Here is a 26,727-nt window from a genome sequence, read left to right as displayed (position 1 = left end):
ATGGATCGACTGGCCTATGATGGGGTCATCATATGAGTCATATAAGTGTTTAATAGTTTACCTTTTTTATATATTATTTCAGGGCTGAAGATGACCCAACACTTGAAAGTCTACACAGTCAACTCCAAAAAGAGTGTTGGATCTGACTGACAGTAGCCTGAGGTTCAGCGACTGGGTGTCCTGCACACTGACATGTTCCGCACGCCACATAATCTATTATGATCTCATATTAAAACATACAGCATCGTTCAACCAGGCCAGCAACATTGCACCTGTGCACCGTACAATAAAGCAGCCGTGTGGTTCTCCTCACCTGGACCATCCGATGCTGAGAGAGCAGGTGAATTGAGCTTGGGTCTCTTCGCAATGGGGGGTCCCACATCCAGCAGATTGTCAGCCATCCTCCTGTCGGTGCTTAGTGGGTGGTGGATGGGGAATTTAAAGGGATCCGTGAAATACGGGCAAGTCCTTGATTTTATTTTATGTATCGTAAAGGGGTAGTAGTAAACTGGTTCCGCTGAAATTCTTCGGCTCCACGGCCAGCCTAGAAACACGTCTCAAAAGGAGGGCAACAGCGCCACCACGCTTCGACAGTCACCCCATGATAATCCAACACCCAACACCCACATAATTATCCGTAATAATTGCGTCCAAAAAAAATATTTCAGCTTGAGAAAAATAAATAAAAATAATCAAATAATATCATGCGAAGCGTAGACGCGTCCTTCTCGCCGTATGCCGTTAGTTTCACGTGTATATGGAATCATTTTTTTCGCAGCCAAAATCAGCAGCCCTAAATTCTCCTTTTGGTTTTAATAAAAAGAAGATAATTCCACAAATATTTTCTATGCACCGAGTTGATTCTCTGGACGCTGTCTGCCGGCGAATACATCGGGTCGGAGCGGAGATACGGCGACAAGCGGCGCTCTCCGAAGGGGAAATCAAACATACGAGGGGCTTTCGAGACGACAAAAGCGGCTTTAATCCTCACATGTTTGCGGCGATTCTCTTCGGGAGAACAAATACTGGGATTCTCCGTGCGAAAAGGGGGTTCAAGTCCGGTCTGGCTCGGCTCGGATGGGTTTAAAAAAAATAAATGCTCCGCTGAAATCCCGATTCGGAGCCGCGTCAAGATGGCGGCTGTTGATTCCTCCGATACAAAAAAAAAGTTTTTTTTTTCTTTCCAGCTAGACTGTAGGGGGGAGGGGCTCTGCCATCACGCCCTTACGCAAACCCGTGTCCCACCATGCGTCATGTGCACGTACGTGAGGTAGCCTCTAGGGGTGGAAGAACCCTACACGTTAGAATAAAAAGCCATATACATACATATAATCTACATCTACAAAAATCCTTGGTAATATTCTGTAACTTCCCAACTATTTATTTAGTATGGGCCCTGGAATATGCCCCCAATGACTTCCAGACCCCATGTTGAGAACAGTGTTTCCACAAATGTGTAATGGGATGAAAACAATATTTGGGATGGTAGTATTGTACATTTAAATGTCAAATTTATTGAATTGAATTGAAAATGGAGAACCAGATGTAAACAAGTCTTAGTGCTTTTCCTGGTTTCATCCTCGTGGCAGTTTTAGTATTGACTGGTGCTTTCGTTTGAAATGTACATGTTCTACATGCTGTGAATTGTAAAAATTACAATCAATCAAATATTGGCTACAAAACTGGACAAAGTTTCCCCCAAAACCTCTCTTTATTCCATTGTTAAACTTCATTTGCATGCCTCAGCGTGCTATATACAAAAGGAAATCCCATAGAGAACAATTAATCAGAATTTGGCTAGTACTGCAGGTTACTAAAAAATACTGCCTAGTGCCTACAAACACAGATTAGTAGTTCCCATTTTAATGAGGCCTGTTAAAGCTGCAAACCATAACTTGTTGTGCTAATAAAACGTTGTTTTGACCAATCTGTGGGGTATGTTAATACCATAATTATAACTAACACAACTAACACACACAGGTTGCAGTTGGTCACCATAATCTTCTACTGGGAAATGCATACATCCTGGCTGTAGCACTACTGGTATTGCACGAAAGCTCTAGCATTTTGAAGACCTGTCCAGGGGGCCCGAGTTTGAATCTCAGGTAGGACATTAAAGTTATGGATTGCACCTTTAATTAAACATATCAAGTGGGAATAAAATACTCTTGGTGTGACTGAAGTATTATCTGTCCTGATATTATTTGATATTATTTGATTTGATATGATTGATCATATTTTTCTCAAACGGATTTGGTAAAATGGACTCAAATGTCCTAATCCAGTTCACATCCCTGCTTAGATTTATGCTTCCCTTCCAACACACCATCACACCGTATCACAAACACTCTTTACGCATGCAGGCACAGGTATTATTCCAACACTGTTCTAACTCTCTCCTCTTCCATTAAGGAGCTAATAATCAAGCATAGCATGCACATGTATAAATAACAGAACATACTCAGACACTATACAATAGAAAGGCATGAATTATGTACATAAAAGTGACGGCTTTGTGCAAATGTTCATCATAGTGAATATAAAAATGGCCCAGTCAACAGAAGCAACAAATCCTCAGAATAAGGCAAAAATATCCACACACACAAAAAAAAGCCTGAATGACTGTGATGACATTCTTTGGCATCAAAATATTTCTAATGTGCCATATAGTCGTAGTTCATAAAATCACCTACATCTTAAAATCAAGCCCACATACTTTCACTGTTTGCACTGAAGGCAGTGTGATACAGTGATACTCAAGTGGCAAGATGTGGTCTTATTATCTACCCTGTCGTCCTTGAGCTCACTTGACTTTCCCTAGACAAAAATAAACAATAAATAGGCTAATACATTGGTTTCTTGGAGTTAATAAAAAAGATATTATTTGAAAGACATTATTAAACTCCATGAGATAAAAAAAAATGTTATACACTTTTCGTGTCGTGACCTCTACTAAGCACTTTTCCCTTGATAATAACAACAGTTTATCAACTGATCATTATATATTATATATATTATATTTCTTTCATTGAAGAACTTGGGTTGTGTTCTCATAAGCGCAAAGTATACTTGTCCCTTTTAAATTCATGCTTTATAAAATTATTACATTAATTATTGCCCTTAAAAAACATATCTAAGCATTATCACATATATAAAATGCAAAGCCAAATACGAATTTAACAGCATATTCATATATTTGTCAGCATAGTTCCTTTAACTCCAACAATGCCAATTAATCAATAACAAGTTTGGAATGATTGCTTTGAATGTATTGAGGAAAGGCACAGCTCACATTTATAGAAACGCTGTCTGGGGACTAGGTTGGCGGAGGGTGTGTATAGAGCCCAGGATCACATTAGATAATTGACACAGGGGTGAAAAATGGGTTACAAAATCGTGGGATAAAAAAAAAAAGAAAGAAAAGAAACGCTGTCTGGATTCAGTAAGTTGATCATAATTCAGGAGAAAGTAAACATTAGTCTACATGTGTTATGTGTAGTAGAATCACTTATGAAAACAATTAAGGAACAAACTAAACTCTCTATTGTAGCAAAAGCACAACTAGTAACCAAAATGAATCGGACAGCCAACAAATGTGCAAATGAACACCTTTTCTCTAGCTTCTGAGCACACAACTCATTTTGCGGCGTGTGTATGTGTATGTGTATGTGCATGTGTGTGCGTGAGAGAGAGAGAATCCGAGAGAGAGAGAGAGACAGAGAGCACGTGAGAGAAAGTTCTCTAGAGTCTAGACACCACATAACTGGTGGACTGAGTCAGTAAATAATTAAAGCTACAATCCAGGACTTATTTTAACAAATAAAACATTATTTTAACCAATGTATGTGTTAGTATGTTAAAGTGATAGCTCTTGTAAAGATTTGTGTAAAATATCTCTATATTCTGATAGCAAGCCTTGTTATAGTTTGTTTAGTTAGTTATAGAGCATCTTTCAGAACGACGAAGGGCACCAGAAGAGAATTTCCTATTCATATTTCCCATAGACGTTTCAAAAAGTATTATTTAAAGACCTTTAAGCCTCGGACAAACAGCCGAGTTGACAAATCATGACATTAAACACTTTTTTTGGGGCCGAAAAACTTGTCCGAGGCTTAAAGGTCTTTAAATAAAAATGAATGGGAAATTATCTTCCGGGGCCCTCGCAGGGGGAGGGACTGCGACGCACTATAGGGGTGTCCCCATCTCTCCAGCTCATTAATAAACAGAAAATGCATGCATTTTCCGATCAAGAAAGATAGTTCATACAGTATTAAGTTTATTTTTAATAAAATTGGATCTGGAACACTATAAATTTAATCTGAAGAACAGGTAATCTCCCCTGATTGGCTGAAATTAGCAGGGACTATGTTGGCCACCATCTTTATTGTAGTCTGGACAGCACTGCATTTATCTCTCTCCATCGGGAGAGGGAGACAACATAAATATAACTAATGGATTGTAGCTTTAATATGACATGACAGTATCTACCAGGTTGAATAAAGTTGCAAAAATGAATCTAAATATGAAGGCAGCTCTGAAACAAATACTGGCAGGTGTACTGTAGGCTACAGAGAGAAACACAAACACCTTGGTGCGTTGCATTTCCATCACAGTGCCATTCTAAGTTTCATGCCACTACAAATCTATCTGTTGCATTTGGCTTGCATTGCATTCATTAACCTTCTTTGAATTAATATTATCATCAGTGGGGTCATTAAATTGACAGTTATGCTTTGTGTTCTCATAAAAATACAGTATACCAAGAGCTCCTACAGTATGTATCTGTTATAGACTTTTGTGTAATCATCTAGATAGCTGCTTGCCCTAATTCATCTACTGTCACAGCTAAAGATGCTCTACACGTAGTGGTGCCCAATAAGAGCCACTCAAATATTGCTCAGTAAAATATATATCACTTAGAGTTCCCACAAGAGCATCATCAGGAATATGGCAAAAACCTTGCACTATAGCATCTGATGCTATTCAGTTAGCCTCATCTTTAATGCTGTGCTGTTGCTGAGAGAGCATGCTAGCTAAGTCTAGCTTAGGCAGTGATACGTCCTGACAGTGGTAGGTAATACAAGTGTTCAAACCAAAGTCAGAGATAAAGTTGCCAGATCAGCAAGAATGATTTAATATCCTTCTCAATTACCCCCCAGAAAATTCATTGTCATACATGTCAAATGAACAGCAGTAATATCACACTCTCTCTTTCTCTCTCTCACACACACACACACACACACACACACACACACACACACACACACGCACACACGCACACACGCACACACGGACAACACACAGGCCTCCTCGAACTTCAGACGGAATTGATTTGTCTGTTCTCTGGCTTTCAAGAAAAGTTTTTTCATAAAGAAAAAATAAAACATCATCTGCCGAATTTCATGCCGAGTTCCTGCGCAGATTGTACAAACACAAATAGTAAAACCATCTTGTTTCCCTTTTCTTCATTGTGATCTCCCCAGTTCAACCTTTAATAAGGTCAAGCTGTTGAGTAATTACCGTAATAAAGGCAGAAATAACACTGTACTAATAGTAACACAGTAAAATATAACAGACCTAAATGTTTAACCAAAGCATTGTTTTTTGTTTTTTTGTTTTGTTTTTTAATTAGATTTTTGCACAGATATTCCCTTTATGCCTTTTTACTTGGTCTACATATTATTCTATACTAAAGGCACTTAAAAGACATACAATGTACAAAATGCCAAACACATCTCAAAGAATCACGATTAAAGGTGTTATTGATAATCAAGTAGGTTAATGCGTGGAGATGGAATATGTAGCAAATGAGAGAATTGGCAGAGGTTGCCGTCACATGCTCCCACCTCCATGGTTGTTCCTGACTTACACGGTTCCTTTGGTCCAATCAGCATCCTTCGCCGATCCAATCACATCATCGCCTTACAGCCAAATATGACCCACTGTCTGACTGATGCTGATGAGAGCATGGTAGGTTTTCCCTGTAAGTCTGTGGAAGAACCAATTGCACACCAACTTATGTAGATGCCAACAGGCAGGAACAAGAGACTGAGCTTAAAGGGCAGAAGGTACTGATTAAAAAGCTTAAAGTTTGGTTAGTTCCCCATTGTCACCATCATAATTATACTCCTTATTGCCACTTTCAACATCTTTCTGTGACTCTGCTGTGGAGTTTCGGTGTGTACTTGGCCGAGGGGAAGGAGAAATTACATCTGTTTGAAATCTGTAGAGGGAGTTGGCCCTCTAAAGGTGCGTTCAGACTTGAATTTAAATATTCGCCTCGGCCCGGCCCGTTTGTCCTACGCCAGGTCACGCCGCACCCGTTCGCGGCGCTCGCTCAACTTCTCGTCTTTGCATCGACCTTGTATGTAATTGCGCCGCTCTAACCATCCAAGTCTGAACGCACCTTTAGATTGGTAGCGGGAAGAGATGCCAGGCCAGCGTGAGACGAGGAGCGCCTGGCATGACAATTCTGTGTAGAGAGACGCCTTTCACGGCCGTCTGACTCTGCCGCCTCTCTTTCATGTGCTAGGAGGCCAATGCCTACCCCCAGGCTGGTAGAGGAGCCAGTGCCAGTGATGTGTGCAGCAGCATTGGTAGTGCTGGCGGCAGTCATAGTAGTTGCATGAGGCACCATGCTGGCAATTTCATCTGTGGGTGAGCGCCCGATGCTCCCGTCCACCTGCGCCCGGATCTCGGGTGATACAGAGAGCTGGTACTGAGGCACGGGACCACTGTCACTGCTTTTGGGATACAAGAACGTCTTCATCTGACCCTTTCCCTTTACGTTGACCGTGCCGCGGAAGTCAAATTCGTATTCCATGCCGCTGAGCACACAGTAACTCTCCTCGCTGACCTGGACGCGACACTCCACACCCGTGGTGTCCATCCGACTGGCGATATTGACCGTATCGCCCCAGATGTCATATAGGAGCTTGGTTGTGCCGATCACGCCTGCCGTTATGGGCCCGTGGTTGAACCCGATGCGGAGCTTGAAGCCGAAGCCGAGCATGTTCTTGTTGAAGTCGTCGACCACGTGCATCATCTCCAGGGCAAAGTCAAACAGCGCCCGGAGATGGGCGTGGGGGTGCACGGCGTCTGCACATTGCTGTGCGTTGAGTCCGGCCGCGGCCATGTAAGTGGCACCGATTGTCTTTATCTTCTCGATGTTAGAGTAGGCCGGCTTCCGCAGCTGCTCGTCAAAGTCTCCAATGAGCTCGTTGAGGACGCGGTAGCACTCCTTGCCGCCCTCATAGCTCTCCTCGTAGAACTCGCTGAAGTTGACGATGCTAGCAAAGATGACGCCCACGTTGTCGTGATTCTTTGAGTAGCTCTGTGTGACTTTAAGTTGCTCCGACACGTGGATGGGGATGATGTTGCGCAGCAGCCAGTCGGCCTGGTCCCTCATGTTCTGGATTTTGATGCGGTGCTGGTCAGCCTCCACGTTGCCGTGGTAATGGAGGCGGTAGCTGACCTCAAACTCGCGGTTGAGGAACCAGACCAGCAGGAGAAGCAAGAAGAAGGCCACACAGGCCTCTGGGGCCAGCAGGGCCAACAGGGGACTGCTGGGCATGAGCACCAGGTCTGCCGGGCTGTCGATCACACTGACGGAACTGTTGCTGCTATTGGCATGGTCACCTGGCCTGGAGGGCAGAGGGAGAAAAACAATGCTAGGAAACAGCAGTGGTGGAAAAAGTACTCAATTAATTTACTTAAGTAAAAGTATCAATACTGCAATATAGAAATACTCTGTTACAAGTAAAACTCCAGAATTCAACATTTACTTAAAAAAAGTACAAAGTACAAAACTCATTGTTTCAGAATGTCCCATTATTTTCAACACGGGGACTATTTTGTCTCCAGGTAACATAGTAGGCCTACATATCCAAGCTAAAGTGGATTTCCTCAAAGATTTCCTCCAACTGTACTGTATATTCTTTCTCCATTTTCTTAAATAGTTTTTTATTATATTTTGACACTTGCTTTGGCAATGTAAATGTATGTTTTGTCACATGCCAATAAAGCTTTGAATTGAATTCAATGATTGTATTACTCTTCACTAATCCTCATAATAAGATGGAGCAGGTTTCTGAACTGTCAATAGCCCCTGAGATACAGAATGAGTGCCATCTTATAATGAACGTTAAGGACCAATTACATGAAAAGGTGTGCTCGTTCAAGGAGGAAAAAGTACTACAATACTATGCACTTCCTTCTACTGTTTATTTCTCTTTAAATAACCTAACCCAAATGACACAGATGCTTTCCTGTTTTTAATGGGTTAAATGCCAGTGTAAAATGCAACTCCCGACAATGTATTGCAGTGGTTCCCAAACCTTTTCATGTCAAGGACCCCCAAATGGACACAAATTAGCCTGCGGACCCCCATTTGAAAAGATATGCCAGGGACGCCCATAAGAGAAGGTTTTAATGGCTCTAGCAGTGATTCTCAAAATTGACATGCATTAGGCTACGGAACCCCATTTAATGGCATTTCTATCTCTGGGACCCCAATTTATATTGTAAAATCAATCTTAATTTAACTCTGAGAGTGTACAAAGGGTCCGTTTGGTCCCATTTGTATACTCTCAGAGTTACAGACCCAAGAGGGTCCATTTGGTTCCTAACTATTATGTAGGTGGGGACCCCCTGGAACTCCCTCACGGACCCCACTTTGGGAACCACAGCTGTATTGAACATGAGTCATTATACTCACCAGAAAAACACATTGTTGCCAACGCTGAAAGAACAGACAAAACACAGTTCTAATTATCTGCGAGTATAACAATACTGCAGATGCAGTAGATATGCTATAACAAATTGAAATGTAATATATATACAGTATAAACTTATATTTACTGGCGATACAGACAAACCATGTCAATGTTAATTTAACTCTTAATGTAACCCTCAGTAGGCGGCCTACGGAACAGGGAATTCAGAGTGATTACTGTTGGTAGAGATATTACCTGCAGGGGGTGCTGAAGAGCAGCAGCAGTAGCACCAGTCCTACCAACGTGGCTAGGCCAGAGCGCATCCAGTATGTGAGCTGGCAGAAGTTACAGTACTGGATGATGGCTATGATGACAGCACAGCACAGGAACATGGTGGACTAGAGAGGTACAGGACAGAGGTCACACATCATAAACCCATCAAATAAACCCATTCAACGTTGGGCCCCTTTAGCTGAGAGAGATGAAGCAGGGACCCAAACTACATACAGTATACATGTACGATGTAGCCCGGGAAGCATTCCTTTCCGGGTTTATGATCCGGTCGGGAGCGGATGGTAACTGATGTCATGTTGTAGTCACTGGTTTGTAGTCATCAGGCAGGAAACCTGCACAACCGGAATAAGAACTACCCAAGATAATTCCATGCAATCCTTTTAAACTTTTAGGTCACTTCTCTTGTCTTTTAGATATTGAAGACCTGGATGACTTACACTGTCACATTTTTCTTTGCGCTTGAGCCTGACCCTGATAAATGTTGTATTTTGCATTATGGGATTGCATACACCTTTTTCATTTAGGGTGGGTCTAATATGGGGGTCTAATAGAGCGTCGCAGTCCCGCCCCCTACCATGGCCCAGGAAATGATTCTCCGTTCATTTTCCTCATAGACATTTCAGAAAGTATTTATTTAAAGACGTTTACGCTGCGGACAAAGCCAACTCTTGTCGTGACAAATCATGACAACAAACACAATTTTTCGGGCCAAGCAAAGAATTAGAAAGTAGAAAAAACGGCAGGTTACAACACTTTTTTTGTTGTTTTTCTTCTATGTAATTACCTATTTGTTTTGTCCAAAATATTGTGTGTGTTGTCATGATTTGTCACGACTCAAGTTGGCTTCGTACAACGCTTAAAAGGTCTTTAAATAAATACTTTTTGAAATGTCTATGGGAAAAATGCATTGTGATTCGGGACTGCGACGCTCTATATGGTAGGCCCTAAAATGGTAGGCCCTAAAATTATCGTGGGCAATGATTTTGGGTAGTTCTTGTGCTGGTTGTGGTTTCCTGCCTGATGACTACAAATCAGTGACTACAACATGACGCAAGTTAACTTACCATCCACTCTCGATCACACGGCGATTTAGTAACACAGACCAGGCTTAGCCTGGCCATGTGAGGTTAATATTGGTAGACAGTGATGCAAGATGCAACATGTTGAGAGCTTGTCGCTTGTCTACACACTGTATCCTTTGGCACACAGATACGTTCTTCCATTTCCTGAAAAGATTTCCAACCGACAGCCATAATACGTTCCATATATAACAATCCTTCACCTGGAGCGAGAGGTGCATGTCACAGGCGACATGGGAGAACACAGCCACGGCCGGTAAGGACACCAGAACGGCTCCTATGAGGTGACGTGGCACCCAGCCTGAGATGGCCCGCATCAACGCCAGGGTACAGCTCAGAACACCGTCGAGGTAGAAAGCCATTCTGCATGGGTGAGGGCGATGGGAACACAGGAGGAGGCGCTTTTTAAGTGACGATGACCTCTCAATCCATATGGGATTGAACGTAACATTCTGATGGTTGTATACTGTAGGTATAAGGTAACTGCTATGTGACAAACATCACCCTCCGAGAGGTATAATTGACACTAGAGTGTGGGTCGGGTTTCGGGATCAATTTGTGGGTCACGGAGACATTTTTATGGATCCCCCATAAGAGCGATCTTCAACTGTATATGAATTCACCAACTCCAACACCAACTCCACCCTCTTCCATAATTGACCTCAGTTGAAATGATGAATTTGCAGACTGGGTGAGGTGGCATTGACCTCCACCCGTACTCTCACCGTATGGCCAGCAACAGAGCCAGGATCTCCAGGACGGCGGCCACAGCGGTCAGGACGAGGGCAGTGGTGGGCAGGCTCTCCTGGGCGAACAGCGGTTGGAGGAAACAAGCCAGGGAGAGGGCCAGGAACACGGAGCAGCACAGCAGCATGTCCAGAAAGGAGCTGAACGTTGGGCTGGCAAAGGTCTGCACTGGAGCCTGGGTCTCCACCTGAGAGACAGAAAGGCAGGAGGACAAAGGGAACAGAGGAAACGAGACAAATAAATCAAAGAACAAAGAAATGTGAGATGAGAAGAGGCGGTAAAGCCAGGAAAGCCAGAAATATGTGACATGAGTGGACATGAAGCAGCGCTCTTTTGTTGCACAATTTCTTCCCCCATTGGAGAATATAATCCATGATTCTTTTTTGGAACCGCTCTGGTTGCTATGCACGGTTGCCATGGCCCCGCCCGCACTGCTTTTCTTTGTCAATAGTCACTCGCTTCTGTTTTAGGTTGCGTCTTTGAAGGCTTTTTTCTCTGAAACGAATGCGCTGTCTGTGGTGTTGAAGAGACCAGGATGAGCATGTTAGCAACAAGCAGCTGTATGGGGAGTTACCAAGGGCGAGTGACAAGATAGCATCCAGGAGCATGAGGCTGGCCGGTCACTGCCATAGACACAAGGGGAAGTTCCCAGCCTGCAAACTGGTGCTGTGGTAGGCAACACATCAGCACAGATCACGAGGGTGTCCAGCAGCAACGTATGTGGACTTTGGTGAACTTGTACCAAAGAAAGCTGCAGGGGCAGAATGTATCGGCCAGCTAGCCAGGAGGATCAACATGACTGCAAAATGCTGATGACCTAAATGATGATGACCAATACTGTACATCCTCTACGAAATAACTCTCCACTGAAACCTTCACATTCGTCTTAAGAGACAAGTAGAGTCTTCACGGTTTCATAGCTGCAGAGTGCAATGTTGAGGCTACGCCAGCAGAGGGCAGTAGGATCTAAGGAGATAATATGAAGTGGTCCTGCAGTGATTTCATTTCTATTTGCCGCAGTCCTGACTGGTCTGGTGGTGCAGTTTACAGGCAGCCCAGTGTGACACGAGCCCCATAAGGACCGGGCCAGGAGTGTCCCATAGCCCTCATCATAAGGACTGGGCCAGGGGTGTTCCATAGCACTTATCATAAGGACTGGGCCAGGGGTGTTCCATAGCACTTATCATAAGGACTGGGCCAGGAGTGTCCCATAGCCCTCATCATAAGGACTGGGCCAGGGGTGTTCCATAGCACTTATCATAAGGACTGGGCCAGGGGTGTTCCATAGCACTTATCATGTGGCTGGGGCGACTGGCTCAAGAGGTAGAGCAGGTCGTCCAATGATCCAATCCCGGCTCCTCCTGTCTACATGTCGAAGTGTCCTTGGGCAAGACACTGAACCCCAAATTGCTCCCAATTTGCTTTTTGTTACCTTGCATGGCTACTCTTGGAACAGAGTTTTTAAATTGCTCAAGATGTCACACTATTTGACAGCTTATAGTTACTATAGTTACTTTGTAGATTTTGATTATTATTACAAAACATACAGTTGATCTATTCTACAAGCTCGCCATCCGACGCATTGTGAGCTTGTAGATCTGCTATTTTCAAAATAATTTTATACATTTGAAGACTTGAAATGATTCATTGTGCATAAAGACTACTTTCTACTTTTGGTACTTTAAGTACATTTTGATACCAATACTTTTGTACTTTTACTCAAGTAAACTTTTACTTTGTAACTTGCAGAGTATTTCTACATTGCAGTATTGATACTTTTACTCAATGAGAGTACTTTTCCCACCACTGCATACACTGGAGATAAACTGACTGGCACACTCGACAGTATCCTTGGTTCAATCTTATTGGATCATTAATTTAATGTGTTTTTCTAAACACAATTCCTGGTGTTGGCTCTTTTCAATAGCGGTGTCTGTCTGCTTTATCGTCCACTGAGCCTGGCTGTAGCAAATGGGCATTGGGGGCTCATGTTATGTATTGTCCAAGTAGTTTGGTTGACAAATGGAAGGTTGACACCTGAATCCCCCCCACGGGATCAATAATGGTCTAGAGAATTGCTCTATAAATAGAGACACTAGGGTAAAAGTGGTTAATAAATGTATGGCTGCAGTCAAGAAAACACGTGTTATTTTATAACATCCTGCATGTAGATCGATAAGCGTGTATTCAGATGCAGAAGCAAACTGAATTTGAGGTTAAATCAAAACACTATAGTAGAAGCCCTAGGAGGGGTCCGCGCACACCCCCCTTATTGTTTTTCTAGTTTGGATTTTTAGGACCTGATATACAGATTTTCATGATCCCAAGAAGAAAAATTGTCCTTTTTGTGTTTTTTTTAAATGTTTTATTACCCCTATGAGACCTGCCGAATTGCTGTCTGGAACACTGTTGAGACTGTCTTTCGGAGACTGTGCTATGCTCAAATTTAGAGATAGACCAAAGATAGAGATACCATTTGATTCTCTGCATCATTCTTGGATTTATAATGTGCTGCGTTTGCATTCACACTGCGCTGTATAACTGTAGCAAGGAACTGCAGCAGGGAACTTTATCAGTGTGTTCAATTCATAAACTACACAGTGAAATCTATGGTGTTAAAATTATACTTCGACTTCGTACGTGTGTCGTCGGGGAGACAGGGACTGGACGCGCATGCGTGCGTGCGTACGTGTGTGTGTGTGTGCATGCACAGTGCACACTGTTCTTTTGGGCACAGCAGAGACGGGAGTGCAAAATGAATTATCCAACGTTTATCCTCATTCGTCTATCCACGGTAATGTGACATCTTTGTGCTGCGTAAAATATGCCCTCTCCTACTCCAACTGTGTATACTCCTCACGTTTCATTTCCTATAGAGCACCGAAGTCTGACGTCAATATCGGTAGAGGGTGCAAATCCACGGGTTCATGTCATTTTTATTTGCATTGTAATCCCCAGAGGAATCTTAGATTGCCTCATATAAGAACTGTGTTTGAAAAATAAACAAATCATCCAGGCCGCTTCACTTATATGGATATGAAGAATCTACTGACTGTGAGAAAACGCTATTGTTACTGCCACTGAATTAGTTACATTTTCGCTAGAAACAGACTGTATCATATATGAGTGACTGACTGTCGCAAGCGATACAGAGACACCTCCCTGACAATAAGCTTTTTTATTTTTGGACCACAATGCTTATATGAAACAATTTTAAGATGACCCCATGTTATTTTCCAAAGAGAAATTACTTCCGTGAACCAGGGGAATCGAGGCGAACTTAGAATGCGATTGTTTGATCCGCATCAGACTTCGAATGAGCCTTCACACCTGCCAAATGAAGCGCACTTTCCGACAGTATGCAGTAGGATTCGTTTTGAACGCAGTAAAGCATCCTGGTGCGTGAATGCGACATCAGACTAAACAATTTCAGAAAACGAAATAGGACTAAGACTAAAATGGTGAGTTATTCAAAAGACTAAGACTAAGACTAAATATAAAAATCAGCTGAAAAATTATACAGGTCTCTAACTCGGAGAGTGTACACATGTGAACACTCTCAGAGATAAGGGGGTCGTTGAAATTAAAAAAGTTTGAGAATCACCGATCTGTGGTGTTCTTCGTTGGATATTAATATTTTTGAAGCGCTGTGACATCTTGAGCAATTTAAAAACTCTGTTCCAAACTGAATTGCCACTTTAATAAATGAACACAAGGTCAGAAACACTCTGGAGCTAGGCTGCTGCCTTGGCAGGTGAATAATTTAACACAGAAGAGTGGTCGGAATGCATGCACGCACACATGCACGCAGGCACAAAGCAGACATCCAAAGTCAGATGGAAATAGAAGAGATGAGATGGGTAACATTAAGATCAACAGATTTACGCCCAGAATATTTTGAAGTCGAGTCTGTGATGCGTGAATCAAGATAAGCGAACTGACAGAGGGAAGGATTAGAATGCACGCGCTCACACACAGGCAGACACACATTGTGAAAACATGCATGGATGCACGCATGCGCACACACACACGCAGGGATGAGCTGTGGATTTTCGAGTGAAGCTAGCCACTCCTATAGACAGCTATGTGTCCCCCTGTGTCTGTCTGTCCGAGTACGGAACCTATTTTATTAACCCACACCATTCTGTATATCAAATTGTATTGAATTTACTTGCATAATGGGGAATCTTTAGTGTTGTCTGTTTTTGCATTTACCTTGCAAACGTCACCTCTGTAATTTAATTAATAATCCATCAGCCACGCCCACTGCTATCCAACTAGAGTAGGCTACTTAGTAGATTGATACAATGGACCGTCACCATTGATATGCAGCTATGCATCCAAGGTCGGCCGTTCCTGTTATTTCAACCTGTGACCCTCGGTGTCGATTGGCAGGTTTTGTTAGCGAGGTACGAAAACTGCAAATGGCTGTGCAGGCTAGCGTGTGTCTTCAAACTACCAAGGCGGCGTCCTGCATAGCCCTACAGACAGCTCATCCCTGCGCACACACACAGATACACGAAACATACACACATGCATGTCTGCAGTGCACAGCCATCCTCCACACACCTCCTCTTGGTAGCTGGTTCGATAGGCAGACTCCAGAGTCTTCTCCAGGAAGGTGTGGCTCAGTATGTTGATCGGTGGCTTGTAGAAATAATCCTTCATCAGACTGCCAGGAGGACAGACAGAGCACAGAATACAGATTAGGTTCTCGAACACAGGTCTGGCTTTCTATCAGCAACATGAACTACAGCTAAAACAGAGCATGGCTATAGAACTAACCAAATACAAAGACATCCGCAGACGCTGAGGAATTTTACTGAGCACTGGAAAATCGACTGTATTTGATTTTAGACTGTAGTCGCTGTACTCTCACCCATAGAAAATAGATGCCTCATTGGCCACTGCAGTTCGTTGGAGCGAAGTGTGTTGAAGGAGGGGCGGAAGAATTTACACTGGGAGAGGAAGTACGCCGGAAGTGTGGAAGGTACGTTATGTCACGCTGCCACTCAAGTGATTACTGGCCAATCACAGCGCACCTTTCCCAGGACTTACAGACCCTAACATGCTCTCTGTGACGCACGCTCATGCTTCCGCGGTGCTTCGCAAGGAATCTCGGGAAAGTGTTGCCCTCCCTTGAGCACATACGCTCCAGAGACGGAAAGGGCGTCTACGTTTATATGTCTATGCTCTCACCTATGGTCATGAAGTGTGGGTCATGACCGAAACTTCCGAAAGGATACGATCGCTTAGAGATAGGGTGAGAATAGGGTGAGAAGTTCAGTCACGTGAGAGAGACTCGGAGTAGAGAGGGAGGTCCTCGAGGCACGTCCCACTGCAAGGAGCCCCCGGGACAGACAAAGGCACAGTTGGAGGAATCACATCGACTCACTGGCCTTGGAACACCTCGGGATCCCCCAGGAGGAAGTTACCAATGTTGCTCTGGAGAGGGAAGTCTGGAGCTCTCTGGTGGAGCTGTTGCAACCGTGACCCGACTACGGATAAGCGGTTCAAGATGGATGGATGGAAAATCGGCTTTGTCCAGTGTCATTAACCCATTAAGGCCTGAGGCCAACTCTACAAAGGCATTCTAAATCAATAGATATTTAAAAAATGTTAAAAAATAGCAGACGTATAAGCTTGTATATCTTATATTTTTGAATAGCCAACGCAAAAATCTTCCCGGTTTTAATGGGTTAACCACTTCAGTCCTATTCTCGTAGTAAGTAGCCAATGCAACGCATCTGCTATTCTCGTAATTATTGATTGCCTAATTGTTCACATTTTCTTTCTCTCTCTCCCTTCCTCTCTTTTTCACCTACAATGACACGGTCTCGATAGGGACACCTACGATAGTACCATGTTGAAAGTGGCCGCTCAGACGAGGTGACAGACAGCGGTCTTCTCCTCACACACCTGTCCTCCTTGATGACGTCCACAAAGTGTGCGTCGCTCCTCTCCCTGAAGTTCTTGGAGCGCAGCGGGATGAGCGACGAGTGGTCCATGTGGCCCATGAGCGCCGCCCCCCCTCCGGCCCACGCCTTCTTCTCCTTCTCCTGCAGCATCTCGCACAGCGACGTCTGGCTGGTGGTCAGGGCCTCGCGCTGCCGCTGCAGCTGTAGCTGCTGAGGGCCTGCAGGCAGCAGGCCGCCGTTCAGGGCCTTCCCGTTCCCCCCGCCGCACCGCCCCGCCGCCGGCACCGCCGCGGGACGCGTCTGAGACCACGAGGAGTCCTGCAGCGCAGTGGTGGGAAAAAGTACTTTTACTTAAGTAAAAGTGTCAATACTGCAATACAGAAATGCTACTGTTACAAGTGAAAGTCCAGAATTAAATGGCATCAAAATGTACTTAATGTACCAAAAGTAAATCTTTTGAAAATAGCAGATTTACAAGCTCACAATGTGTTGCATCGCATCGCATCGCATTGCGACAGACAGACAGACAGACAGACAGACAGACAGACAGACAGACAGACAGACAGACAGACAGACAGACAGACAGACAGACAGACAGACAGACAGACAGACAGACCACATGTATATCTATCAAGTCTTATTATTTATTCAAGCTGATGAATGCTGATTAAAGCTACTATCTGGGACATGTTTTAATGAGGAAAAACAACATAATTTGAACCAATCCGTATGGTAGACTAACAGGCCACAATTGCCCTACTTCCATGTTAACAGCCCTCTACGTTGCCAATGATATGTATCTCTATGGATACAGCATGACAGAATGACTCTGCGTCAAATCAAATGAGCGCATGACGGACGGCTCCTGATTGATTACCTCCTAGTAACCGTGTGGAAACTTTTCTATGTCTACAACCACTGGTCAGGAGTCACCCAAAAAAGCTCTTTTGCACAATAAGATTTGAGAACGGATTAATCACATTAGAAATATTATCATATTCATGTGGTGACTAGACCGAGTTTTTTCAGAGCAGCAGCAAAATTGGCTTAGGAATGGAACAAAAACTAAATCATTCATAGAATAAATTACATTTTCCTCCTGTGTTAATAGCTGAATAGGATGGGGCAGGTCTACGCTCCTGTATTTTAACATCGGTTATTATGGTGGTACTTGGAGAGACAGATATTTTCAGTGATGGTACTTGGTATAAAAAGGTTGAAAACCCATGCTATAGATTATATAATCAGTAAGACGCTTGTGGGTGAGAAGCCTCCATGCTTCTTGCCCTCAGGGCGAGGTCGCATGCACTGGCAAAGGGCAGGGTCGCGTGCACTGTAGTTCTCAATCTCTGCCGAACCCTACCCGACCCGGCCGAGCCTCGGGCTCTGTATTTGATCTTTTGATTTTTATCAACATCAATATTTTTTTATAATTGTATTATAATAAAAATAACAATTATGTTGTTTGTGTAATGTATTTATGAAGAGGGCTGAGCTGTATGAATGTTGGTGATGAACTTTTACAGTTTATATTAGGCTACTATTATGTGACTGCGGGAGGAGGTCGAGAGCAGCAGTGCACCAGAGAAGTGATCGAATAGAACGGTGGTTGTTAAACTTGCTACCGCTGTCTGGCCTCTGGTTTGCGAGCCAAATGAGCTGCTTGGTGCTCAGCACCAAGTATATAACTTGTTTAAGTTAACTTGCCATATGCTTAAATGTTTTATAAGACCGCAATAGCTCGTTTTGGAAACGTTGGGGCTTAGACACTGCTGTCTCCTTGAATCCAGCTGGGTGAATAACCTAAATTACCTAATCAACGTCACCACAGTAAATGCTCCATATAAATATGTAAGCGCTAATGTTAATGTTCACTGCATACACGTAATATAGTTACATGATGACCAAGCAAAGTTACAGTCCACTGTAGGCTACAGCTATTTTGGTTAATTCCAAATCGTAGCGCTGTACAGCTATTCAGTTTCCCCATCGTAGTATGGCGCGCGCGCCTCGTTGTGTGCCCACACAAAAGAACAGTCTGTTCTTTTGGTTAGGCAACACACATTACACGTGGTATGTGGGTTTGAGAGGCAATGATTAATGTATTAATGATTAAGGTAGCATGAGCTGATGGAGTAGGGCATGGTGTTCCACAGCCTAGGGGCTGCAACTGAGAAGGCACGGTCACCTATGAGCCTCAACGTGGTTGTCGGGACATCAACAAGCTCAAGGTCTGTGGATCTGAGGTACCTAGTGGTGGGGGGGTATTTTACCAGGTCTGTGATATACTGTAGGCAGGGGCTAGGCCATTCAGAGCTTTATAAACAAATAAAAGGGACTTGAAATGAATTCTGAACTTCACTGGTAACCAGTGGAAGGAAGCCAGGGCGGGGGTGATGTGGTCTCTCTTCTTGGAGCCGGTTAAGAGCCTGGCTGCTGAATTCTGGACTAGGGTGGGACTAGTTGGAGATGGTTTAGGGCTGACTGACTGATACCAGTGAAAAGGGAATTGCAGTAATCTAAACAGGATGTTATGAGGGCATGAATGACGGTTTCTAAGTTGGGAGTGGAGAGAAATAGTTTTATTTTGGCTATAAGCTATAAGCTTCTGCCTATTCCTTTTCGATCGCGTTGAAAAAGAAAAAATGTTTTTGTAATGTCCAACTGAATAGATTGAAAAAAACCATTCATTCTAAGTTTGCAATAGAACAACAATAACGAACAAGACATATCTGAAGGGGATAAAAGGGCCGTTCGGTAGAAGTGGGTTTTTAACAGGGATTGTTAATGATCTGGTTAACCTAACCAGAGCTCCTCTGGTTCAGGCTGTTCCAGAGAGCTATGTGCCGTAAGGTAAGGTAAAGTTCATTTATAAAGCTCAGTCGGTAGAGCACGCGCCTCTCGACCTCAATAAGGTCTCATTTCAGGTCCCTGCCAACTCAGCCAATGAGGAGCACGGCTTGGGTGCGGCAAGTCATGCATTAAGTACTTGGAGTAATGGTAGGTGTTGCGCTCCACTTCAGTGATCATCTGCCATAATAGCGCAGTAGTTTTCAACCAGTGGTCCAGGGACCACCAGTGGTCCTTGAGGGGGTTCCAAGTGGTCCTCAGCTAAATGGTGGCGAGGTAACCAAATGGACCCTCGTAGATTAATTGATTGAATACTTATTGGCAGAAATGTAATCAGTACAGGGTACAGTCAAACAGAAATGTAAACAGTACAGGGTACAGTCAAACACACGTTCAAAGGGATCCTTGCGGTCTTGTTTCCATTCAGGTCCTGGGTATTCAATTCATAATCACGAAAAATAACAACCAAAGTCATCATTTGAATTTTGGCGTGTCCCCTAGGGTAGGTATACCCTCACAAAAAAACATGCAGTAATCCTGGTCTCTAAACTACCTCCCCCTGGTGGAGGGAAAAGGAACTGCCAAATTCCCCCCTGTCAGGTGAAAAGAAGCAGCTTGGACTCCTCATGCATAGAAGAAAGCATGAGGTCAGTCCGCTGCCCCCACAGGTTGGCAGAGGAAGTGTAGTGCCCAGGATTACATTAGATAATTGACACTGGGTGAAAAAAATGTTATAACAAATATATATATATATATATATATATATATATATATATATATATATATATATAAAAACAAAATCAAATCATCATAAAAGGTACAAATAACAAAAATATGTACAGGTTGGGGAACAAAGAAGGGGGTTAAACTTATAAGGAGGTGAGGGTAGTCACTTTTCCTCTCCCTTTGGCATGCTGAAAGGTGGATTTTCAGGCCTGTTTTGAAGGAAGCCAGGGACCTGCATTTTTTGAGGGAGGGAGTCGGGCATTCCACAATTGGATGGCAGTGCTGTAGAAGGTAGAATTTGCCCATGTTTGTTTTGAAAGTGGGTGGTACCAGATTATTGTTCTCGCTTCAGAACGTCAAATGAACCAATTGGTTTCAGTTTACGCTCTCAAGAGTTCAAGTATTGTTAAATCTCCCCGTTATCTCGCCTATGGTACCACATCCATACAGCATGGAATTGTGGGCAAAATCTTATCCAACACACGTTTTGGGTCTGCAAGGCAAAATCTCATCAAATCCGTGGCTCAAATGCCGAAAAAATAATGGGCCTTGATATTTAAAAAAATAAAAAGTTGAAAACCACTGATCTAGCACATTGTTAAGCAGGGATTAGTGTCTCGAGACAGACTTTTCCTTTATTTTTTGACGATGGGTTCTCAGATTGAGTGGGGATAGACTCCCATGTTCTGGCTGCTACCGACAATAAGCCTCTGCGACCTACTTACTTACTTATAAAGCACTAAAGTGGCATAAGGTGCCGAATAAAGAGCAGAATCAAATGGCAATAAACAGTGAAAAACAACTGTATTAACCAACTAAATCCCTCCCGGCAAGCACAAAATATAAAACCGATCAAATACACTGTATTTGTGCAGCTCCGCATCATTTTTGGAAGGACTTTATAGGCCGTGAGCTAAATGTGAACCCCTTTTATAAAACTACTGGTAAGTTGTTGAGAAATTGCTGCCAGAGGTGTATCTGAAACAACAAAGATCTGACTTTGAGAAAAAAAAGTATGTTTGTTTAATCTATTCATGATCCAACGGAGTGGAACGTCTTGCTTCAGGGCTCTGTAACTCAATGCTGACACTGCTGCACACGGACAGACAAAGGTTTTAGAGTAGGAGAGAGAGGCGGCCCGCTTACATAATCCATTCAAACATACTGCTACGCATTTCCAGTTTCTGTAAACGCCAACACAATATTCCTTTTGGGATGCATGTGTGTGAAAAATGTTGTCCTGGAACGTTATTTAAATCAAATGTAAATTATGTTTAGTTTTCAACCTTGTTGCTGTTGTTCTTGAGGTCGTCATGGCAGCCGTTCTGCTGTACTGCTGCCTCCTGTGTTGTCTGCTTCTCTCCGGGCTTCGGCGCCCGGCCGCAGGACGGACACATGGACTGGACAGACTGACAGACAGAGAGATGGAGCCATATGGCGAGGGAGAGACAAGGGCATCCATGAAAGAGGTTGAAGATAGAGATCAAGTAGGACAAAATGAGCCAAGAAGTGTCGAGATAAATAATTAAACAAAACACGGGGGCAGTGATGGAAGTGCTGGCACAGCACGGAGAGAGCCAGACTGGAAATAAATACAACTCTAGCTGGGCCAAACACCCAGACACTAGACAGCCAGGACACAGAACACACATTCATCACTAGATTAACCTGAACCACAATAAGACATCTTCCCATCATTTTACACTTTACGCCTTACATTCGTTTGGCTTAATCTGGAACAAGCCAAGCAATGGAAACAATGGCAGTGCCCATAGACTAGACTCATTAGTGACTATAGACTGACTAGACACTAGAGCATTGAAGTCTGACCTCAAAACAATGCAGCCTGGATGGACCATGAAGATATAAGCTAAATTCCAATACCCAATACTCCCACTCGGTCACTCGGGGTCATTCCAGCGTGACCCGGAAATGGTTCACGTTCCAATTGTTAAAGTGCTCCATCGAGGAGGAGAGTGGAGTCGAGTGGAGGAGCCGAGTGGGCTCTCCGAGACCGCATAGAGCGAGTGTACATCAGGTGCAGGCTCGGTGGCGTATTTTGTCTCCTTGCAGCGGATTTCCGCATCACATGTCCATGTTTTTTTCCTTCTCCAGTGACATAAGTCTGCCTCCTCCACATGTGGCACAGAAAACACCCCCCCATCCACTAGCTGCCGGCCGGCTGAGTAGCTGACCCAACACACACATGCACGCACTGTGCGTGCGTGCGCACACACTAAAAAGAGACACATTTTCGCTGAATGAATAGAGCTTCAGAATGATAAAGTAGCCTATCTAGCCTACATATGTGAAAGTGAAAGGACCACAACAAGCCACTGGCTTTATTGCGTTGTGTGATAGAAGCATAATAAAAGTAGGATATATAAATTAGGCCGGCTATATTGTGCGCACCTCAAAAGCTATAGTTAATTTATCTCTGTGCATGCCTGAATGCACAGACTGCTATGAATGACTGACTGTCGGAGGAGGGGGGGGTGATTTATACGTGTGCGCAGATTCCTGGCGCTTATTCACTATTTCAGGAATAAATAGCCTTGCCTTGCACATGTTACCAATACATACACATTGGTTACATGCACAAAATGATGAATTGTCTATTCTGTAGACTGTACGGCTAGTTCCAGTGATCCAGCTGTGTGACACTGTATTGTTCCACCACTTTTGCTTTGGAAATGTAAACGTATGTTTTCCCATGCCAATAAAGCCCTTTGAATTGAATTGAATTGATACACGTGGATAGACTGAATGATTAACTACCCCCAAAAAAACATTTTACCACTACTATTAACTTAAAACAGAATTCTTATCCGGGCAATAACATCATTACACTTAAACATTAATACAATTATGTCATGTTTACATGCCTAGTCAAGCTCTGACATTTATTTCAGACCTGCTCAAACATTAAATGAATAATAATATAGCTTCAGATCATTTTAGACAGAAAAATAAAAAAGGAAAAATAAAAAAGTTTTTCAGCTGTCCTGAACAATTGCAACTTGCGCGATGGCAGTCTGTACATCGCGTGGGGTCACATATTGTAAGCATAATGATATTGTCGCATTGTGATATTTGGCCATAACTCCCTCCTCTGAGGGAGCTACCTTTGGGGAAGGGGGTTGTTGTCCAGACAGGGGCCAGACTGGTGAACTGTGGGTCATGGGTTCAATAGTGGGTGAAACGTTACAATGGTAATATGTTGTAAAACAATGAGTAATGGTAATATTTAGTGGTTTTCACAAAATAAAAATGTATAATATAATATAATATAATATAATAATTCTTCTTATAACTACTTGCACGACAAGCTCACAAGCTGTCATGATGTTGTGTAGCCTATATATTTTGGTTCTTTGATTTTATTTAGTGCTTAAATTAGTCCTTTAATGTGGAAAGTGTGGAAAACATCATTGGTTTGTGATCAATTTGACTGCTTAATGAACAGTAAAGACATCAGGATTAGGTTAAACCTGGCTGTTAGCCTGGTCCGGAGCAGGTTAAGTCCAAAGCATTCGTTTCCATGTGAACTAATGTGGCATTGCTTTCATGAAACCGAATCAAGCCTCAACATGTCCAGGTTAACTGGCCAAATTAATCTGGCAAGATTAACCAGTTTTCATGAAACCGATTAATCGCTGATCCAGGCTATAATAAACCAGGATATCTGTTCAATCCGGGTTTAATCGCTAATCCAAGTTTTGTAAAATAGGTGCTCGTCTATCTGTGGTTAAAAGCCTGCCTGCTGTGTTTTCTGTTAGGGAGGTCACAGCAACCAGGCTCAGAGTATAAGATCTAGATTCTAGAAGGAAGAAAATAAATGAACAGATTACTTTTTCTAGGGCAGGAAGATAAAAATGACTTCATGTGTGCGTGAGTGTATATACTGTATGTCCTATATTGCTTTCTTACACTCAAATGTCACACCTCTTTGAAGATGACTGACTATGACCCATATGCCTGTGTGTGTGCGTGTGTATGGAAAGCTCAAAGCTGAGTCACTAGTTCTAGGGAGAGCCTGTGAAGGGTCTTCCATCACCCAGTGTGAATTTCCTTATTACCACTCCAAGGACCCCCCCCCCCACACACACACACACACACACACACACACACACACAAACCCTTCTTCTATTCCCTCTGATATCCTCTTCTCTTGCTTCTTTTAAGTCTGAGAACTAAATGGACTCTCACTCACAGTTTCCATAAGGCTGTGGATTTCACTGTGCTTTTCTTGGAGGAGGAAGCCCAGCGGGACACCGTGGCAACAGATGAGAAATTCACCTTGAAGGTGGAAGTAAAGGAGACCATAATGGAGAGTAACGGTTTAATGAGCAGTACGGTCTCGCTTGGAACACAGGAGACTGTGCCTGTCATTGCCAGATAAAAAATGGATACTGAAACTGATTTCTCCATTTGTACTGTACGTCAGCTTCACATTAACCTGTTAAAACCGGCAAAGCATCCGTGTCATTTTAGATTTGAGCTATTATAAATATTGCACATTGGTTGGCCATGCATAGCAGAAATACTAGCTCATAGATTGTGAAACTGTGCAAATCTTTGAATATTTAAAGAGAACATAACTCAATTTCTTGCTTCTGGGGGTCCCTGGAACACCAATATTTTGAGATGGGAGTGCACGGCCAGATACAAATTTACATATTCTTTTCTGGGGGGGGGGGGGGGGGTCCTTGACATGAAAAGGTTTGAGCACACGTTTTTTCAGAAAAAACGTTTTTTTTAACAAACATTTTTAGAATCGGTCTTGATGGGTTAAAAGGATTTAATGAGGACTTTTCCAGCAGAGGTGAAACAGGCTAATGTGCTCCTGAGAGAGGAGGAACAAGAGTTAAATTACTTTGGGGTCACTATGGATTCGGTAATAACCTTTAAACGTCATGCGGAAAAAGTTGTCAAACATCATACATTTTTTATTGTACAACCTTTTCTGACTGTTAAAGTTGCCAGGATACAATGTACAGTACAGTACAGTACAGTACAGGACTGTTCAATGTATACTCACTTCAATGTATACGTCACTTAAGGGTGGGACGACACATAAACATAGAATTACTCTTCATGAAGGATGAAGGCCACAAAGTTTCTGATAAAAAGTTAAACTCTAGTTTTCGCCCATGGCAGCCGAACTAGAGTTCTCAACAGGCCCGAAAATTACGGCCCGGCCTTACATGGGCCCTCATCAAACCCTGTACACTCAAGACACTGCTCCCCTTAGATCTCCATATATGGAGCTGACCTGTTCTGACATTCAATATGTTCATCTGACCTTATCAAACCCTGTACACTCAAGACACGCTCCATATATGGCCAGTACAGAATTTATTCCATTATGTTAATCTCATGCCAAAGCGCCAGCGCTCACCCAGCAGTCTGCTGTCACCCAGGCGGATGCGTGCACACGACCTCGCCCTGCCTGGTAATATGTAATAGTCATGTAAACATATTAAAGGCTTTGCTTGGAGTTGGACTTGCTTAGAGCTTGGAGCTCAAGGACTGGCCCGCTCAACACAAACAACTTAGATTAATGCTGGGTCAGTTTCTTAAAATATATACGTAGGCCTACATAATCAAAAAGGGAACATCCACACTCAGAAAATAAGTTTCAAACTCATTTTAATGCAGCAGCAGTTACAGGAACAAAATGTTTTCTGAGAACACTGCCTATGGCCAGAACGGCCAAAACAAGTTGAGCTTATTTAGTGAGTGTGGATGTTCCCATTTTGTTTACATGGGCTCGCCCTTATGCCCTAAAGGCAATTTAATAAAGAGGGATGGCAGTGGCATTGGCACTAGGACTACCACTAGAGGGGCCTGTAAGGTACCAAATACTTGCTGTCACTAAAGGGAAGTGTAAGTGTTGGATTGGAATGCAATGCACAACGTTCTTGCACCTGCACATGAGAAATTAATGTATCCAACAAAACTGCGTCATGAAGCACTTTCCCCTTAAGGGCCATCCACACAACAAGAATGATAACTATAAGGTAACTACAACGATAATGATACGCGAGCATCCACACTGATGAACGATAACGTTCTGTAAACATAATGTGAATTCGGGTGGATCCATCGGCTGTCAGTGTTTTTACAGTATCATTCATCAAATTGTACGATATCATTCACAAGAGTGATCATTCCCCCCAGAATAGGCATGCGGTAATTGAGGAATTGAACCTTAATTTCTTTAGCCGAAATAAAGTGTCTTGTTTGGAGACTAGTGGACACGTCGATCTTGTAGATCTGCTGTTTTCGACAAGCGCCCACCCCCACCCCACCCAGTTTGCACCAGCCTCATTTACCAGTCCATTCACACGGACAGTGTGTATGGATTTATGTATTCAGCTGAGAAAGCATTTATTT

The 26,727-nt window shown here is 43.2% G+C and overlaps 3 protein-coding genes across 6 annotated transcripts in view; all 3 read right to left on the bottom strand.

Annotated features, from left to right (window-relative positions):
* crebbpb (CREB binding lysine acetyltransferase b) overlaps positions 1 to 1,143 on the bottom strand; it is a 65,057-nt gene extending 63,914 nt beyond the window's left edge. For all 4 annotated transcript variants that reach the window (XM_080776891.1, XM_080776893.1, XM_080776894.1 and 1 more), the window contains exon 1: positions 314 to 1,143. In XM_080776891.1, coding sequence (XP_080633017.1) covers positions 314 to 401 — 88 coding nt within the window. In that variant the 5' untranslated portion in view covers positions 402 to 1,143. The remainder of the gene's footprint in view (positions 1 to 313) is intronic.
* The window catches only part of LOC308324687 (CREB-binding protein-like), a 133,646-nt gene that overhangs the window by 69,806 nt on the left and 37,113 nt on the right, over positions 1 to 26,727 (bottom strand). The window lies entirely within an intron of this gene.
* Positions 1,742 to 26,727, bottom strand: part of LOC308324686 (adenylate cyclase 9) — a 66,470-nt gene continuing 41,484 nt past the window's right edge. The window contains exons 3-10 of the mRNA XM_080776895.1: positions 21,615 to 21,737; positions 16,754 to 17,070; positions 15,404 to 15,506; positions 10,813 to 11,021; positions 10,291 to 10,450; positions 8,970 to 9,112; positions 8,717 to 8,740; positions 1,742 to 7,643 (exon numbers count right to left, since the gene is read on the bottom strand). Coding sequence (XP_080633021.1) covers positions 6,383 to 7,643; positions 8,717 to 8,740; positions 8,970 to 9,112; positions 10,291 to 10,450; positions 10,813 to 11,021; positions 15,404 to 15,506; positions 16,754 to 17,070; positions 21,615 to 21,737 — 2,340 coding nt within the window. The 3' untranslated portion in view covers positions 1,742 to 6,382. The remainder of the gene's footprint in view (positions 7,644 to 8,716; positions 8,741 to 8,969; positions 9,113 to 10,290; positions 10,451 to 10,812; positions 11,022 to 15,403; positions 15,507 to 16,753; positions 17,071 to 21,614; positions 21,738 to 26,727) is intronic.

This window comes from Protomyctophum bolini (genome assembly GCF_963924005.1).
Source record: "Protomyctophum bolini genome assembly, chromosome: 11".
Taxonomy (NCBI): Eukaryota; Metazoa; Chordata; class Actinopteri; order Myctophiformes; family Myctophidae; genus Protomyctophum; species Protomyctophum bolini.
This window is presented reverse-complemented; position numbering and strand designations above follow the sequence as displayed.